Here is a 16,706-nt window from a genome sequence, read left to right as displayed (position 1 = left end):
AGTCATCGGCAAGCCCATAACGAAATCTGTAGATACGTGCTCCCACTTCCACGTCGGGACACTCAACGGCTGCAACGGACCTGGGGGTCTCTGATGATCGGCCTTGACACGCTGACAAGTGTCACACTTGGCCACAAAACTGGCGATCTGGCACTTCATCCCCATCCAAAAATAATGTCGCCTCATTACAGTACATCTTTGTCAAGCCAGGGTGGATATAAAACTTCGATCGATGTGCCTCGGTCATAAGATCTCTGCGCAACTCTGGAACATTCGGGACACAATCGGCCTTTGAAGCGAAGTCCACCATCAGAACCAACCTACCAATCTGACCAGCTCTCAAATGCCACCTCTGCTCGATAACTCTGAAGTGACTCATCTGACTGCTGAGCCTCGATCACCCTTACGACAAAAGAGGGTTGAATCGACAGGCTCGATAACTAAACGATAGAAGACTGCAAGCCAAACTTGAAGTCATACGCTGCAAGTGGGACCTACCAATCAATGGTGGAAGAAGGAGAAGATCATAGGTGGGTGCTTCTTAGCACTTGTTTCTTTTATATCTTTGCATGGATCTTCATCCTTTTTAGCATGGGGCAAGTGGGACCCACCAATCAATGGTGGAGATCCCATCTTGGTCCCTAGGTGTGGCCAATGACCCACCATATCTTGCATGTATGTATCCATGGTGGGAACATTCTCCACGGATCCCACCATGAAGTTTCTATGTCATGCAACTTGTTATGGCCACCTAGGCCCTGATTTATGTGGTGGAAATGGGATTTCCCCACCAGAATTTTTAATGTATGGCCCATCTATGTGAGGCCTACTTAATGTACATGTGCATGCATGAGAGGAGCTCATAGTGGCGGAGCTCCTCCCACCACCACCTCTCTCTCTCTCTCTCTCTCTCTCTCTCTCTTTCTTTCATGGTGATGTGTGGCCCGCCTGATGATGCATGTATGGGACATCCACCGTCCAGAATTTTCTGGACGTCTAGTTGATGGAGCCCACCTTGCTGTCTATTTCGGGCCAACCTAGATGAGGAAAAAACACAAATAATGGTTGGATCCCAGGGCCGTGTGGCCCACCCTAATGGAATCTACTGTGATGCATGTATTGTATATCCACGCCATCCACGTGTTGGGCCCACCTTGCTGCCTGTCCGTTGGGACAAGCCTGGAGCAAGGAAAACATAAGTATCAGCTTAATCCCAAACTCTGGTGGGCCACACTGACATGGACCCCACCTGATGTATGCGTTTCATCCATGTTGTCCACCGTCCAGCAAGGGACGATGGAGCCCACATGATGTGTGTTTTATATCCACACCGTCCACCGTCCAGTCCCTGGACCGTGGGACCCACATGATGTATATGTTTTATATCCACACTGTCCACCGTCCAGTAACCCACATGATGTAAGTGTTGTATTCACACCGTTAGTCCATTTTGCTGGACATGGGGCCACCTTGATGATGTGTCCATCCAGGCTGTCCGTCAGCTGGACGTCTAGCAAGCCTGGACAGAAGAGAAAACACAAATATCAGCTTTGATTTTAAAGCTGGTGGGCCACACGTGTGGACCCACCTGATGTATGCGTTTCATCCATGCCATCCACCGTCCCTTAACGGTGGAGCCTACCTTGATGACTGTGTTTTATATCCACACCGTCCAGCGTTTCTGGACGGTGGGACCCACCTTGATATGTATATCCACGCTATCCAGTCCATTGGACATAGACCCCACCATGACGTAGGTGTTCTATCCACGCTGTCCATCCCTGGACGTGGATCCCACCTGATATAAGTGTTTTATCCACGCAGTCCAGTGGACGGTGGGACCTACCAGATGTATGTCTCATCCAGACCATCCATTTGTTTAACGCCCAATGGGGCCAGCAAACGGCCCACGTTGCTATCCTCCCTGTCCAGATAATGGGGCTCATTTTATGATGCATAAGGCCCACCTTGATGTGTGTGTTGTAAGCACACAGTCCATCTGTTTTTCTGGACCATAGGGCTGGCCTGTGAGGCCCACCTTGGTATATATGTTATTCATGTTGCCCATCTATTTTGCTAAACCATGGGCTGCCCCATTAGGCCCACTTTGATGCATGTGTTACACACACCATCCTCCCATTGTGCCTAGATCATGGGCTGTTTCATGAGACCCAATATGATGAATGTGAGGCCCTTGTATGAGGCCCATGGTGATGTATACGAGGCCCTTGTGTGAGGCCCAATGTGATGTATACGAGGCCCTTGTGTGAGGCCCAATGTGATGTACATGAGGCCCTTGTGTGAGGCACATTGTGATGTGTATGAGGCCCTTGTGATGAGTAGAGGTGGGCAAAATAGATCCGATCCGGTGGATCCGACCCGACTAGACCCGATCGGATGGTCTGGACTGGTCAGGATCGAGTTGGGTAACTCAGATCCAAATGAATTTCAGACCAAATTCAGATTGTGGTGGATCCGGACCGAAATCCGATCCGGACAGACCCGATCCGACCCGATCCGGAATCGGGTATTATATAAATACATTTTAGGTTTTTTACCCTAAACCTAAAAACGCTACCCGATCTCTCTCTCTCTCAACGCTCCAAACCCGCCGATTCCCTCTCCCAAACCCTCACACTTCAACCCCTGCCTATTCTCTCTCTCTCTCTCTCTCTCTCTCTCTCTCTCTCTCTCTCAAAGCTCCAACCCCCGCCTCCTATGCCGATGGGTGTAATGCCGTTTGGAAGGTGACCCCGCACCGGCCAGCTAGCTGGCGTCAAAGCTCTCTGGTCCACCATAATGTATTTTTAAATCCACACCGTTCAAAGCTCTCACGCACCATCAGGCATCAAGTATCTCTCTCCCATTCTCTCTCTATCTCTCATTCTCTCAAGTGCAGAAATTGGAGAGTTAGAGCTTCCAATTTTGGGAGTTTTAGGGCCATAGATTTAGGGTTTTTATGGTTATAATTTTGGAGGTTTTAGGGCCACAAAAATAGGGTATTTATGGTTATGATTTTGAGGATTTTCAGAATTTTGTTTTGTGGATTTTAGGAGAGTATATGAATTTTAGGGCCTCTGGTGTAGTAAATTAGAGGGCCGTGGAGATTCAAAATTTTAGGGTTTCTGATTTGGTGGATTGTAGATTCATGTAGTTTGAAAATTTTAGGAATTTTTATTGTAAAATATAAATCTAGACCGAATCGTGCCCAATCCGATCCGACTCGGTTTTCCTGACCGAGTCGAACTCAGATCAGATCAGGCAATGCACATTTCGGATCGGTCCGAGTCAGGTGACCGGGATTGGATCAAGTTCAGGTCAAGCCATTAAGACTTCGGATCAGATCGAGTTGGACCCAATCCGATCCGGACTGATGCCCAGCTCTAGTGATGAGGCTCATTGTGGTGCATATGAGGCCTATGTGATGTGTGATTCCACCATAATGTATGTGATGATGTTTATTTAGTATAAAGACCATGGATCCCATTGTAGGATAAGATCTAAATGGGCATTACCTTGGGGGCAATGGTGGTTAAATATCCACATTGTAAGAGCAATGATGGTTAAATGCCCACATTGTAATCCTCCCTAGGGCCTGTTGTTAGCTCCATTCCCATCTCCTCTCAGTGGGCTAACCCAGATCATTGGGCCCCCACTGTTATTAGTATAACCCATCTCACTTTATTGGGCTAACCCAAACTGTTGAGGCCCCATTATAGATTATGCTTCCACCGTGCATTGTAGGGCCCACCTTGTGCTTATCGGGCCCCTTAGAAAGCCCGATTTTCTATAAGATGAAGCGGGTGAGGAAGCCCATCCCTTGTTCTTAGGCCCATACTTGGTAGGAGAGTGCCATTTAGGCCCATCCTTGTCATGAGGAGAAAAGAATACATCATCACCGTAGAATATGTTTAGTATAACTTCATGATTCATGTCCATGTGCATCATATGTATGCTTGATATGAGTGATTGATCGCATATGCCATTGGGCGGATTGTTATGGGACTCCCTGAGAGACGGAGTTGCCCCACATGAGCGCGCGGTACGCGCAGGATTGCTGCATGACTGGATAGTGTGACTCATGCATCTCGCATTTGTGTGACATAATTACTGTACGCCTTAGCGACATCAGGGCCGTAGCCTCCGCAAGCATTGCGTGGATGGCAGGATTGGATACCGAAAATACTTGTTACTAGTACGGGAGCGTTATAGATGTCCCAGGGTGAAAGTCCCTAAACCCTTATGGTACCAGGAGGATGCTCCAACGTCAAGATCAAGTGGATACATGAGCGCATAAAGGTCGTATACTAGTAGGCTACGTCTCTCACTGTGTCATGGTCGGTTGGAAGGGTATGGCCTTACCCTCCCAAGTGAGGGGGCAATGACTAGGCTGCGTCTGACCCACCTTGAGGAATGGGTCCGCTATCGACGAGCCGAGCCCGATATTGGCAGGCGGATAGTTAGATCTCTTCCGCTTACCCAGTTGTGTGCTTAGATGGGGCGGCAAGCTGGTGTTGAGTGTACTAGACCCCGGTGATATTCCAGAGATGAGTTGTATTGTTATGTAGATTCAATTGAGGACTAGTGTGCTTGTGATTGCACCTTGCATATGACATTGGCTACGTAGGCCTTGCATCGCATAGCCTCGATATGGCTGACAGCATTCATGCCTTGCATCGCATGGCCTTGGTATGGCCGATTACATTCATGCCTTGCATCGCATAGCCTCAGTACGGCTGATAGCATTCATGGACTTGCCAGCATTTTTCCGCATACTCTGATATTGCATACTTGGCATATACCTTACGCACACACTTACACCACCCTCTAAGCTTTCTATAAGCTTATGCATGATTATTGCGTGCAAGTGACATTAGGATGCCGCAGCAGCACTGAGCTTGGAGCGTGCAACTGATTTCTGGGGATTTTGATATTGACATTGTATTTCCCTTTATGCATTTTACTTAAAGTTTTTTTATCATAGTAGATTTTGTGATGGTGTTTGATGTTTGTTGTGACTTATGTTTATGGTTATGCTTTTTATGAGATAAATGTACATTGAAAATCCTCCTTGTAGGATCCCAGGATCGGAACCTGGTATATGGGTGCCAGGAGCTGAGAATGGGGTACTGTGGAGGCTATTGGCGCCGGATTCGGTGATCGGGAATTTTGTGAGCTCGGTTTCCGAGTCTGGGGCGTGACAAAAGTCGTTACAGAGTATCATGGGTGAAGATTAGAATGCGCTACTGCAGAATTGCAGATGAGTAACCTATTCCCAGTATACATAGCACTGCACCCTAGGGCTGTAACTTGGGTTTAGGTCAACCTGAACCCAACTGACCCAAGTTTTAGTCGAGTCAGGTTGGGTTGCCAAGGTCCTTGGGTCGGGATTGGGTTTGGTGTTTGGGTTGACCAAATTAAGGTCAGAGTCATGTTGGAAATAATCAATGTATTTGGGTCAGGTTTGGTCGGGTTGGGTAGGTTTAGGTTGGAATTCGAGTTGCGCACCTCATGTTGAAATTAGGGTCAAGTCAGGTTGCAGTCTGGGTCCTCTGAGGTCAGGTTAGTCTTGGGCTGACCCTCAACCCAACCCAACAAGCCCAAGTTGCAACACTACTGCACCCACAGGGTCGAGGCCAGGTAAATGAATTTTGAGCTTTTTGGAGTCTATATTGGATAGGAGTTTGGACCTTATGGAGCCTACTTCATGCACTAGTATGGAATGTATCATGCATGCCATCATCAAGAAGTACCTTTGAGCATCAGCCATTATCTTTCAAAAAGAAGGGCAACAACATGGATTACTATTATGTCCTTCTTTTTCTTGGGATCAATACTATGATGTAATCTTTCCATATGACCATGGACAAGGACAACGTTATCCATATGTTGCTCCCACTTCGGGTTACGCTTTGGACTCACGCCCCACTTCTTAGCTATTTATACAAGCTAACATTTTGAAACAGACTTTCTTTGCACCCACACCAAATCTACCGCTGCTTCCCCAGTAACAAATTTTAAACCATGCTTACAACCATCCAAGCTCACCATATCCATCAATTCTCGTCAATTAACTTACCGGAAGAGAGGAGGAGAATGTTCACATAACTGTTAAAACATTCACTATTCCATGCATATTCTGCAAGGAGGTTTGCTCACTGCTAATCCCACATGCATAGGCTGAGGTTTACTCACTGCTAATCCCCCACATGCATAGGCCGCCCCCATATATGCTAACATACACACGCACTTTCCAACATGGCACATGTTTGCAATCCATTAGGTGGTTCCGGTCCCATCATGTAGATGCTCGGGCCCAAGAATCAGGGCAGTTCACTCATTGGACAGGATACAATATACAGAATGGCCCACATTCAATGTACATCCTGTGCCTATCTGATGAGAGGACTCACCTGATAATTGGGGCCGGGGCACCCACACATCAGGATGACAGCCAACAAGTTAACCCTTCAAAAAAAAAAAGGATAGCCCTATAGGTTTCCATTGGTTTGAGGACTAAAAAAAGTTACCAAGACCCCCCATTTTAGTGCCATGCTACCTAAGTTCAACTTCCAACATTAATTCCAGTGGCAGCATACTGAAAATTTGCAGCCATCAATTGCTGGAATCTAGAAAAGATCAATGAGCGATTGAGGATCCTCATCACATGCTCTTCAATGGGGCATTGGTTTCAAGGATAATGTTATTACTTCTTACTACATTATTTGTTGCTACCGTCTTTGATGCCTATAGCAACCGTCCGCTAGAAAAGCATACACATTATCAGCCAAGAAAATCAACATGTAATTAGTAATGAAATCGACACTTTAAGCAATAATTTTGTCCTTAAAGGATTGAAATGACTCCTGTTTCTTTTTTTCTTTTTTTCTGAACATTGACTCCTGTTTCTTGTTGTCGTTATTCTCACAAGAATTCCACTATCGTATCACATTTATTGCCAAAACCCAAAGAGAAAGATGCCAAGTAGTCTACATCAACCCAACCAATCCATCCCTACCCACGACAAAAGACAACCAAATCCTGCTCTTTATATCCACACACTGATTTACCATGCAATATTCTCCATCTGTTGTGTTGGTCTGCCTTACAGTTACATCTAAAATCAAAATCATTATCAGCCATCTTTTCACTGATAAGTTTAAGGGAACAAAGTTAGTAGCATTGTTTATAAATCAACAAAGGTTAATAGCATCTTTTTATTAATTTGTGTATTTTGAATATTTTAACTAATTCCAGGCATCCCTTTTAGTTGAGGACAATACACTAAACTTGCAATTCAATGTCAAGCTATCTGCTCTTATAACGACCATTGACAGATATTACATCTCCAGCAAACATCATCAGAAAACCACAACTAACATCAAGAAACATATATAAAAGAACTTCATTTCCATCCAAACCCAGAAATTCATGTTGTAAAGCTCACAATACAGCAGGTCACAAAATCTTCAATATTGTGCCTAGAATTTGCCAGCATGCTTGACAATTTGATTTGTTGGTTCACAAATGATGTTGCTCAGATCAAGCCTTCCGAATTTCAGTATCTCCATGTCAAATGAGCTGAGATCCCCAGTGGGAATAGGTGGGTCAATTCCTTCCCTTAGATCATGGAAAAAATCGGACAAATAGAGAAAAGCCAGCTATAGGAATTGAAAACAGACCAATTTCTTTGATCTAATTAGTACCTTGTGTCAGAATTGAGAAATTCTATGGCTCAAATCTTCAGTATTATCTTATTTACCACCTATATCTACTATTTAAGAAGGATATCATCGCATATTATCACTAGAAACTGAAAGAAAAATGATAAACTGTAATATTTCGTTGAAATTGTTCATTTGGAATTTTCACGAAAAGCTACTCATCCTTACCCTGCTTCACCTTAATTATTATTTGACAAAAAAGGTTTTTGCATCTTTCTAGCATGCATGACAGGAACGCTGATGCAGGACATGAAATTAAATATGACTTGCAAGATTTCAAGCTTTAGATCATACCAATTTTAAACAATCACAAAATTCCACGTCCCACAAACGATCAAACATTCAACAAGGGGAATCTAAGGGGGTCCAAGCCTACACACGTTTAGGGCTGGATCAAATAAAATTATAAACCAAACAATGCCCAAAGGAGTGTAAGATTCATCCACTCTTGCAAAGGATTGTTCCCCAATTCAAGAGATTCACCATGTTTCAATTCGGGGAAAGTCTAGGGTTTGCAAAAGTTGGAAAAACTTGGAATTTGGGATTATCTAGGGTTAGGGTTAGGGATTTAAGACGAGAGAGGAGTGAAATAGGGGAGAGAGAATAACCTGAGACAGTCCACACATGTGAACAGCAACCCAGCACAAACGCACGTGAGTGGGTTCCTGTCCGCACGTGTGTGAGGCTCACGAAACTGGAAATGGGCAATGAGGGGTTGGTCAGCTAGGGGAGGTCCAACCTCACGCCAAGTTTCATGTCGATCCGCGGTCCGATGTGTGGGTGGTGCTCCGCCGAAGTTTCGACCCCCTAGTGAGCCAAAATCTGAAAATTTGTTGTAAAGGAGAATTTTGGTGCAAAGAAAAGATAAATCTGAATATGAGAAGGTTGTGGGAGATGATGAATGTAGGGTGTAGGAGGTGGAGACGATTTGAGATGGTTGTGGCTTCGCACCACGGTAGTTAGCCCCTTCGAAGAAGGGAGGGTTTCGCACCCAATTAACTTCTTCAACTCCAAGGAATAGAGAAGAAAAAACGCAGAATTTTATTCATAAACTTCAATGGAAAAAAAAACCTACATGGGGTTGCCTATTTATAAGAAAACTCTAAACTCCAAAAGCCGCGTCATATGCGCACACTATTACTTAGAGACGAAGTAACAAAAATAACAACTAATCAACGCAATCAAAACCGTTCATGATGTTTCTAATAACAATAGTAACCAAAACTCAAAATCCTAGATCTAGGGCAGTGGGCCACGATCATGAGATCCAATGGTGGAATCCCTATGATGATCAGGTCCACTCCAATGCTCCATAGCACGGTCCCCTAATTAAGAGGTCCTCTATAGATGTCGTCGTCAATCCAGATCGATAGTGGGGCCTTCCTCTTCCTTGAGTACGTGCATAGGGTAGGGGGCGTGCGCGTGCGCATGATGTCCCCATCAAACACATATAAAATAGAATCTCTACTAAAAACCACTGCATAGCCCTTCAACATAGACATTCGCTAATGTTGAATAGAGAAGTTATTTGCTCTAGGCTTCTATCAACGGATTGTAAATGTTAGTTATAAGAGAAGACAAAGGCCAAAACCTGAGCAACCCTGGTAAGATATTCCATTCTCATCTTTAACACTGGACTCTCTCTCTCTCTCCAAAAGATCCATAAGCTCCCCTTCCTCTGACGATCAACAATGTTCACTTCAGGGAAGATGGGAATGTTCACGACATTTTATAAAGGATCTACATGTTGTTCCCCTATTCTCATTTGAGTAGTGATCATAAACATATTCTTAAAGAACTAGAAGCCTTAATAAGATAACATCAAAGCTAATAAATTGTAAAAGAAGTAAGGGCTCGTTTGGTAGCTTGTATTTGGAATAAATTGGAATCCAAATCACAATTACACTAGAATCAAAGTGATTTGGAATCTTAATTTGTATTTGGCAGCATATTATTGCAATCCTATGGAATCCAAAAATTATGTTTGGTAGCCTATATTTTAGATAAAGAGGAATTCAGTGATATATTCAAAAGAACCTGAATTTAATTAAGTAAATCATCTTTTATACCCCAAAATGGCACACACGTGTGATGTTTTAGATAATTATTACAGTAAGCCCATTGAAATATACACTGGCTAAAAATGAGGTAATTTTGAGCCTCAGGTGGGCCCACTAATTTTATAGTTGCAGGAAAACCCCATATTATTAAGATGATCAGAGAAAGAGTCAACAACCTCTATTGAGAGAGAGAGAGAGAGAGTCGGTAACAGCGATGGAATTTGGCTAGGAGAAGGGGGGCTTGCAATAGTCACTTTTTTTTTCACCATTGGCAAGTAATCCATGTGAATCTAGCTTGGATTCTCAACAATTCAAAGAGATTTCAAAAATCACCTTTTTTAGGAATTTAGATTACAAGGGATCCAAATCGTCTCAATTACACGCTACCAGACACATAAACTTCTTTCATGTTCCCTCAATTCATACCAAATACACCTCACCAAACACACCCTAATCGAGCCAAAGTCACTAACATGCTAATTTCATGCAAATAGCATTTTTTTAAAGGATTCGTGCAAATAGTACTTTTCGACAACTAAAATCGTATGGAGCCAAAGGCCAACTTGACTAAGATGAGTCCAAAAGATGTCTGAGGACGAATGGAAGGGTGCTTAGAGAGAACATTATGAAAAATGACAAGTGAGAAAAAAGGAACAAGAGTTCCCTAATTCTCAACAACATACGACATGCATAACACATGGCACTAGAGTTAACGAGACTACTAATCCCCAGTAAAAGAATAAAAGGACGACATGTTAATGACGGGAAATATTATCAACACATATGCAAACCATAGTTCTAAAGCATGGTGACACGACTTGAAGCTTGGCCCGATCTATAAAGCCGAATCACTAGAAAACTCGCCCACAAGTGTGACTCAGTCCCAAATCAACATGACATGTCAAGTTTGCTCAATGCTACTCATGATGACTCAAACCGAGTCATTTTCCTAGTCGGTTGTTTTTCATTATATCTAAGAATGAGGTAATTTTGAGCCTCAGGTGGGCCCACTAATTTTATAGTTAAAGGAAAACCCCATATGTTTCAGATGATGAGAGAGAGAGAGAGGGTTAACGCTACATAGCTCATGAAATAGCTCAAGCAATGTGTAGCATACGCCGCGCACTAATTTTTCACACTCTACACGGTACATAGCTACATAGCTTACATTAAAAGTTATTTTTCACAAAAACATTAAAATCAATTAATGTTTTCAATGATTTTTTACATTTTTTATTTTCAATAAAAATTAAATCAATCTTTTCAATGGTTTTATTAAAATAATATGAGTAACAATATTAATTAGTCTAGTTGCTCAATCTTCATTTTATACTTACTCTATGCCCTCTTTTTCCTATTATTTTCTGTTGTCTTTGTTGCATTAAATATCATGAAATTTCAAAATTAACCACTCTAACAAAAAATATCATGAAATGAAATTTCATGATATTTGGTGCAAAACTAAGCGCAACCTTAATATATACATATATATATATATAGAAGTAGCATGTAGCTTAAACTAAACACTATCTAGCTTGCACCTCACACTTTAGGGTGAAACACTACGCTACATGCAATTCTGGTTCACGCACACTAGATAGATCTAAACAAAAAAGGGAGCAACATCTTCAAACTACTAATGTTGGTCGACCTGCATCTTTATCCATATGTCTGCTCTCTTTTTGTTTAAATCTAATATTGTGTCTGAATTATTTTATGAAGCATGCCAACTTACTAAACATTGTCAATCTTCTTATCCTATGAACCTCAATGATTGAAACTCTTACAATCTTATGAACATTGGATATAATACTCCACATGATTACAAATACAAGCGTACACCCACACATATTCCTTACACTCCCCCTCAAGCTAGAGCATGGATATCGATCATAACTAAGTTGGAAAACATGTGAAGCAAATGATGATGATTGGCCTTACTACTAAAAATCAGCTAGTTGATCATTAGACTTCAAATACGACGTGCAAATATCCTCTGATGCCACCTTTTCACATATAAAATAACAATCAACCTTGATGTGTTCGATGCGTTCATGATAGGCCAAATTAGAGCAGATGTGAATAGAAGGGAGATTATCACAATGAAGAGTCATAAGTGAAGAAACAAGAAGACCCAACGTAGTTAGCAAGGTCTTCAACCAAAGAAATTCCCATAAACCATGAGCCATAACCCAATATTCAACTTCAACACTAGAGTGGGCCACAACATACTACTTTTTGCTTTTCCACACACACACAAATTTCCCTACATGTCCATGATAGAGTGGAATAGTGTAACAAGGTTAATGCATCTAACCTCAGTTAGTTGGGATAAGGTTTATATGATGATGATGATTTCATAAGATGCTTGTAAGTTGTACAAAGTATATAGAGAATTCTAAAGAAGGCTAGAATCATGTAGAGTTGTGGAGAGATCTTTGCATGTTCTAGAGTACCCTAGTAGGTTCTTGTAGTGAGAGTTACGTAGAATTATCTAGAAGAGTTCTAGAGTAATTCTTGATAGATGGAGGAACACCACATGGCTTCACCATACCCCTTGATGTAAAGTAGCTACAAATGTTCCTAGGCCAATTTAAGGAGGCTTTCTCATTTGCGAGGCACTTCATCAAGTTGAAAGCAATTGAGCTCGAGTAATGCGAGTCTTTGCTCACTCACTCTCCTGCGTGCTCTCTTTCCTCCAAGTTAGCTAAGCTAACACTTGGGTGGTTGGCAGACTTGTCCACATAGGGGTTGTGACAAGCAAGGTTTGATGACCCGCTTGAGTCTGATGAGACTCATCTGAGTTGACTCGAACTTGATCGAATTTAATCTAGTAAGGAAGTCGGGACTTGACTTCAAGACCAAATGAGTCAGTCCAAGTTGCTAAGTCTTAAACCCTTGGTTGTAAGTACAAGTGTTGCATGATATGAGCTTGGGAAAGCATTGCGGCCATGACATAGCACTCCTTACAGGTGGAACTCTCATCACAACGATTCATGGTATCCATTAGGTGGGCCCCCATCTCATATGCATGAAATTTCAAACACATCCCCATTTAATCTTTGGCCTACAAATTGATAATTAAGAATAAGATAACTGATGAATGGATGGCTCCATCACCCATAGGGTGCATTTGGCAATGTGTATTTGGAGTGAATTGAGAGAAATAAGAGAAATTGGTGTGTTTGGCAGCATGTGATTAAGGCAATTTGGATTACATTGTAATCAAAATCCCTCAAAAAGGTAATTTTAAAAATCTCTTTGAAATTGTGAGGATCCACATATATTCATTGACAATGGTAAAAAAGGTGACCATTGCAAGCTCCTTTCTCACTCTCTATCTCAACAACTCTCTCCTCTCTACCTCAGCAATTCTCTCTCAATGGCAACTCTCTCCACCCTTTCTCAGCAACTCACTCTCTCCCTCCCCAACTATCAGTGAAACCCAGCGTCATCGGCTCTCCCTCTCTAACCAATGCCGGATTCCACCACCATCTCCACCTCTCTCCCCCAGCAGAATTCCACCACCACCATCTCTCTCTCTCTGCCGTAATATCCCACCTATCGAAATCCACCGTTGTCGCCACCTGACGCACCCTCTTCTCTCTCCCTGCAAAAGTCTCTTTATAACACAATGCGATTTTACTTCAACTATAAAATTAGGGACCACTTATGGGGTCCACCTAAGGTTGGGAATTGCCTCATTTTTAGCCGAAATCTTTATTCAATTAGGTTATTACATTGAATATCTAAAGTGTCACGCATGTATGCCATTTTGGGTATTAAAGATGATTTTACTAACCAAATTCAGGTTCCTGTGAATATATTACAGAATTCCTCTTATCAGAAATCTAGACCGCCAAACACAATTTTTGGATTCCATAAGATTCCAATACAGGCTGCTTAACACAACTGAAGATTCCAAATCACTTCGATTGCAATGTAATTGTAATTTGGATTCCAATGCATTCCAAATACAAGCTACCAAATGAGCCCATATTATCAACATGGATCACCAAAATGTGGGCCCCACATGCTCGTCAAAATGGAAACACCGTTGATTCTGGCTGAGCATTGTATAACACTATAAATCCATAAATATGTTATAATTAAAAGAATTGTAATCAATCAGGAAGTGAAAACTAAATCCACCAATAGCTGATGATAAAATAAAATGAACTTATATTTAAAAAAAAAAAATATTACTCAAAATCATAGAAATTTTCAGTTATCAGAAAGCAGCAGGAGGGGATTGAACCTTCGTATCGAGCATGACGGCGGACAAGATCTGCGTATTATGCATTGCAATCTTGAGATTGTTCAAAGTTTCCTGATGATACTCATGGGTCCCATGCGAGAAATTGAACCTGGCAACATTCATCCCAGCCCTGAGGAGCTTCTCGATCATCGGCACCGATCGAGACGCCGGGCCCAGCGTGCACACAATCTTCGTCTTCGGTATTCGGCCATCATGCGGAAGCGCCTTCAGAATCCCATCAATGTCGATGTTCGCCATTCCTCCGAAACCCTAATCCCTTCCCCAAACCCTGTAGCCAGTGACAAAAAGAAGACGTATCTCAGAAAAGCACCCGGCAACGATATTTTGGCGAGAAATTCACGAGAAAATAAAATTTACAAGAAAAATCCGATAGTTGGATGGGAGAGAGAAACAATAAGCTGAAATAAAAGAATTCAGTATAACTGTAGCAGTGATAAAATGGCAGGAAATGCAGAGAAACTAACGATATTTTACGCCCGGATAGAAAATGCAGTATCGGGAACTGATATGGTGAGAAGAGAAATAGCTTTTTTAATTTTCTGAGGGATTTTTAAGCAGAGGAGATTCGAGCAGCAACTAACCCTTCTCACCTTCCCTTCTCCACAGCCCACAGCCTCTCTCACCTTTCTCCACAGCCACGGCCAACACCTAACCTCACCCTTTCTTACCTTTCTCCGCTGCCACAGCTCACACCTACCCTCTCTCTCTGTCTTCTAGAAAAATGGCGTGGCGAGTCGTCTCCGTACAGAAGCCCCCGATTTGACGGTGGTCTGTTCGCCACGTGGAAGAATCTTGTTCTTTGGTCGGGATTATTCTGGGAGCGGATTGCCCGTGACCACGGGCACAGAGATATCAGCTGTTTGGGACCCATAGAGATGTCCGTGACTAATCAACTCCGTCCATCTGTTTTTAAAGACCAAAATAGGATAGGATTCTTTTAAAAAGAGGCAGATCCAAAGTTCATGTGGGCCACACCACAAGAAATAGTGAGTATTGAATGCCCGGTGGTGAAAGAAGTTTTTTCTCAGGATGATATTTGTTCATATATCTTATCTGAGTGGTGATGATTCTATGAACGGTTTGGATGGAATATAAACATCATGGTCAGCTCCAGGAAGGCTTCAATGGTGGACGTTGCTGTTTCCACTGTTTTATCACCGTGGACAACCTGAGTTTTAGATATGTCCTTTTTTTATAATTAGATCCTATTTTGGCCTTTCAAAATAGATGGATGGAATTGATTTGTCACATACATCTCTGTGGGCCCCACACAGCCCCATACACGGAGATATGTCTGTGCCCGGGGCCACAGGCACTCCGCTCCCGATTATTCTGAGGATTTGAGCGGGAATTATTGCGATTTCTGACCCGCACGCAAACCACGAGGTCGAATTTCGTAGCATAAAGTGCGTGGTTTTTGAGGAGTTATTTGATACTCTGACCGCGCATGAGGTTTGATACGCATGCACTCAGAATATGTAAATTCGACGTATATCAAACCAAACTAAACCGTTTAAACTGTGAAACCCACTTTTTTAAACTCACAGGCATAAAATGAGATATTTTGAAAAATTGTAACTCTTGATTCCCGTACACTTGTTTGTTGAAAAAGAACCATCGGATATTTTTAAGTTTAACCGCCCTTAGGTGTCATTAACCATTGGGTATCTACAATGGGACCCATGACTTCGATAGTTTATATTCAACTAATGCAATTTTCAAGTAATCGCTGAGTGCACGCATATCATTAGTTACAGCCTACCAGAGTAACAAGACTCTTCTCGTGGATGTTTTTTCATCCGTGGGAGAATACTGACGGCTCGTTCTGCCTGCGGTTTTCAGAAAACACAACATTGATACTCTGGCGGTGGTGAACGATACGCAGGCATTTAGAAATTGCTTACGTGGCATAATGTTAATCCAAATTAAACCGTCCAAATTATTGGTATCAGATTATACGTGTCATTAACCAAAAAGAACGATTATTTGGTTATTGGACAATAGGGTTGGTGGCCAATTATTGGACGGTTAGAAATAAAATACATCCAGCCATACGATTTCAACGAGTGTCCTTGAATCGGCAGTTACGTTCCTTCAACCAAGTACATTTTCATCGGTTTAATTTTATTTAAGGTTTGCTATGTATACAATTTCTGAGTGCCAACGTATCAAGCACCATACTCTGGCAGAGTATATCAATAGCTACCCTTTTCTGTGTGTGGCCGATGGTTTCGAAGGTCCGGACCGTTAATCACGGTCGATGGACTGCCATCTAGATACCCATCATGACTGATCGGTTCTGACTGGAAACGGATTGGCTACGGACCCTGCCACTACTAATGGCTAGTGGTCGATGCTCTGTGGGACCCACCATAATGTATACGTTTCATCCACGCCGTCCACCCATTCTTCCATATCATTTTATGGCATGGACCAAAAAATGAGGTTGATCCAAATCTCAAGTGGACCGCACAGTGTTGATTGAACGCCCACCATTAAAAACTTATTAGAGGCCACAAAAGTTTTGGATCAAGCTGATATAATTTTTTATCCTTCATCCAAGCCTGTATGACAGGTTAGATGTCAATAACCATTACAGTGGGCCCTAAGAGGTTTTTAAGGGTGTACATTCAATCACTACTG

The 16,706-nt window shown here is 42.4% G+C and overlaps 1 protein-coding gene across 3 annotated transcripts in view; it reads right to left on the bottom strand.

The window, feature by feature from the left end:
• Positions 1 to 14,792, bottom strand: part of LOC131236789 (pyruvate kinase, cytosolic isozyme) — a 28,622-nt gene extending 13,830 nt beyond the window's left edge. The window contains exons 1-2 of one of the 3 annotated variants that reach the window (XM_058234225.1): positions 14,645 to 14,792; positions 14,043 to 14,331 (exon numbers count right to left, since the gene is read on the bottom strand). In XM_058234225.1, the coding sequence (XP_058090208.1) occupies positions 14,043 to 14,300 (258 nt within the window). In that variant the 5' untranslated portion in view covers positions 14,301 to 14,331; positions 14,645 to 14,792. Of the gene's footprint in view, positions 1 to 14,042; positions 14,332 to 14,527 lie in introns of all 3 variants that reach the window. The other 2 variants (XM_058234224.1, XM_058234223.1) reach the window with 2 other exon arrangements.
• Positions 14,793 to 16,706: the final 1,914 nt, after the last annotated feature.

Source organism: Magnolia sinica, chromosome 2, assembly GCF_029962835.1.
Source record: "Magnolia sinica isolate HGM2019 chromosome 2, MsV1, whole genome shotgun sequence".
Lineage (NCBI taxonomy): Eukaryota > Viridiplantae > Streptophyta > Magnoliopsida > Magnoliales > Magnoliaceae > Magnolia > Magnolia sinica.
This window is presented reverse-complemented; position numbering and strand designations above follow the sequence as displayed.